This window comes from Ceratina calcarata, unplaced genomic scaffold (assembly GCF_001652005.2).
Source record: "Ceratina calcarata isolate Rehan_Ccalc_2016 unplaced genomic scaffold, ASM165200v1 scaffold3653, whole genome shotgun sequence".
In the NCBI taxonomy this organism is placed as follows: Eukaryota; Metazoa; Arthropoda; class Insecta; order Hymenoptera; family Apidae; genus Ceratina; species Ceratina calcarata.
The window spans coordinates 1-1,036 of record NW_017159605.1 but is presented as its reverse complement, the minus strand read 5'-3'; the positions used below and the strand labels follow the sequence as shown (position 1 = coordinate 1,036).

At 37.5% G+C, this 1,036-nt stretch overlaps 1 protein-coding gene across 1 annotated transcript; it reads left to right on the top strand.

The window, feature by feature from the left end:
- Positions 1-7: 7 nt before the first annotated feature.
- On the top strand, positions 8-935 carry LOC113464422 (uncharacterized; the record flags this gene model as incomplete). The annotated part of the gene is made up of 1 exon (XM_026814068.1): positions 8-935. A coding segment is annotated over one exon (928 nt), but the record flags the coding sequence as incomplete, so codon positions are not given.
- Positions 936-1,036: the final 101 nt, after the last annotated feature.

Sequence of the window (1,036 nt, the reverse complement as noted above, 5' to 3'; positions counted from 1 at the left end):
CAAGTAGAGATACAGCAGCCACTGGTGAGTCCGATATTGCAAAGTTGACCGGAGTGCTATCGACTATTATTAAGACAGGCTCGGGAAATGCAAACCGGTACATTAACGAAAAAGTTTTACCTGATTTCGATCCGGGGAAAAAAGTTTTGTCAGCCACTGAGTGGTTGAACAGAGTTGATACGTATGCGTTCATGTATGAGTGGAACGATACTCATAAATTATATTTGGCACAATTAAAGTTGCAAGGTACTGCAAAGAAATGGTTTGACGGACTGCAATATCCACCTATGACATGGGAAGCGTTTCGAGTAGCTATTGTTAGACAGTTCTCAGGAGAAGAAAGTTTTGGCAAACTGTTTGAATTAGCGAATAATTACACGAATTCATCAGATCAAAATTTATTAGATTATAGTTTCGAGAAAGTAAAACGACTTAACAAGTTAAATTTAGACATTCCTGAACTGAAAATGGTAGATTTCGTGGTGCATGGAATACAGGATGATCACATACGCATGAATTTGAGAACAGCGAAAAATCGGTCGCTTCCCGAATTAAATCAATGTTTAGAAACTCTGACGATAGAGAAATTAAAAGAGACAAAAAACCCTAAAGAAACAAAAGATAGGAGAAAATATGTCGGGTATGACGTCTTAAAAAATAAAAATTCTCAGTTCCTTCGTGATAAGTGTTATCGTTGTGGTGAAAAAGGACATAAACAAATAAATTGTCCAAAATCAGAAGAGCACGAATCGGAAAGTCAGAAAAATAGTAGCGGAAAGGGTAAAGAAAATGTAGCTAAAACTGTAAATATTAAACTCTTAAAATGCGGATATTGTAAGAACCTGGGTCACGTTGAGAAAGACTGTTTCAAAAGAAAAAATAAAGAAATGAGAGAGAGTGAGAAGGGGAAAAATAGAGATGATAAGTCTGCATGACTAACCGCCGATGGGCCATCCGCGTTACGGTCGACACCCTCGTTATATGTATGTGAGGTCGGAATGGATACACCAAATAAACCGATTAAGCAATGCATGCT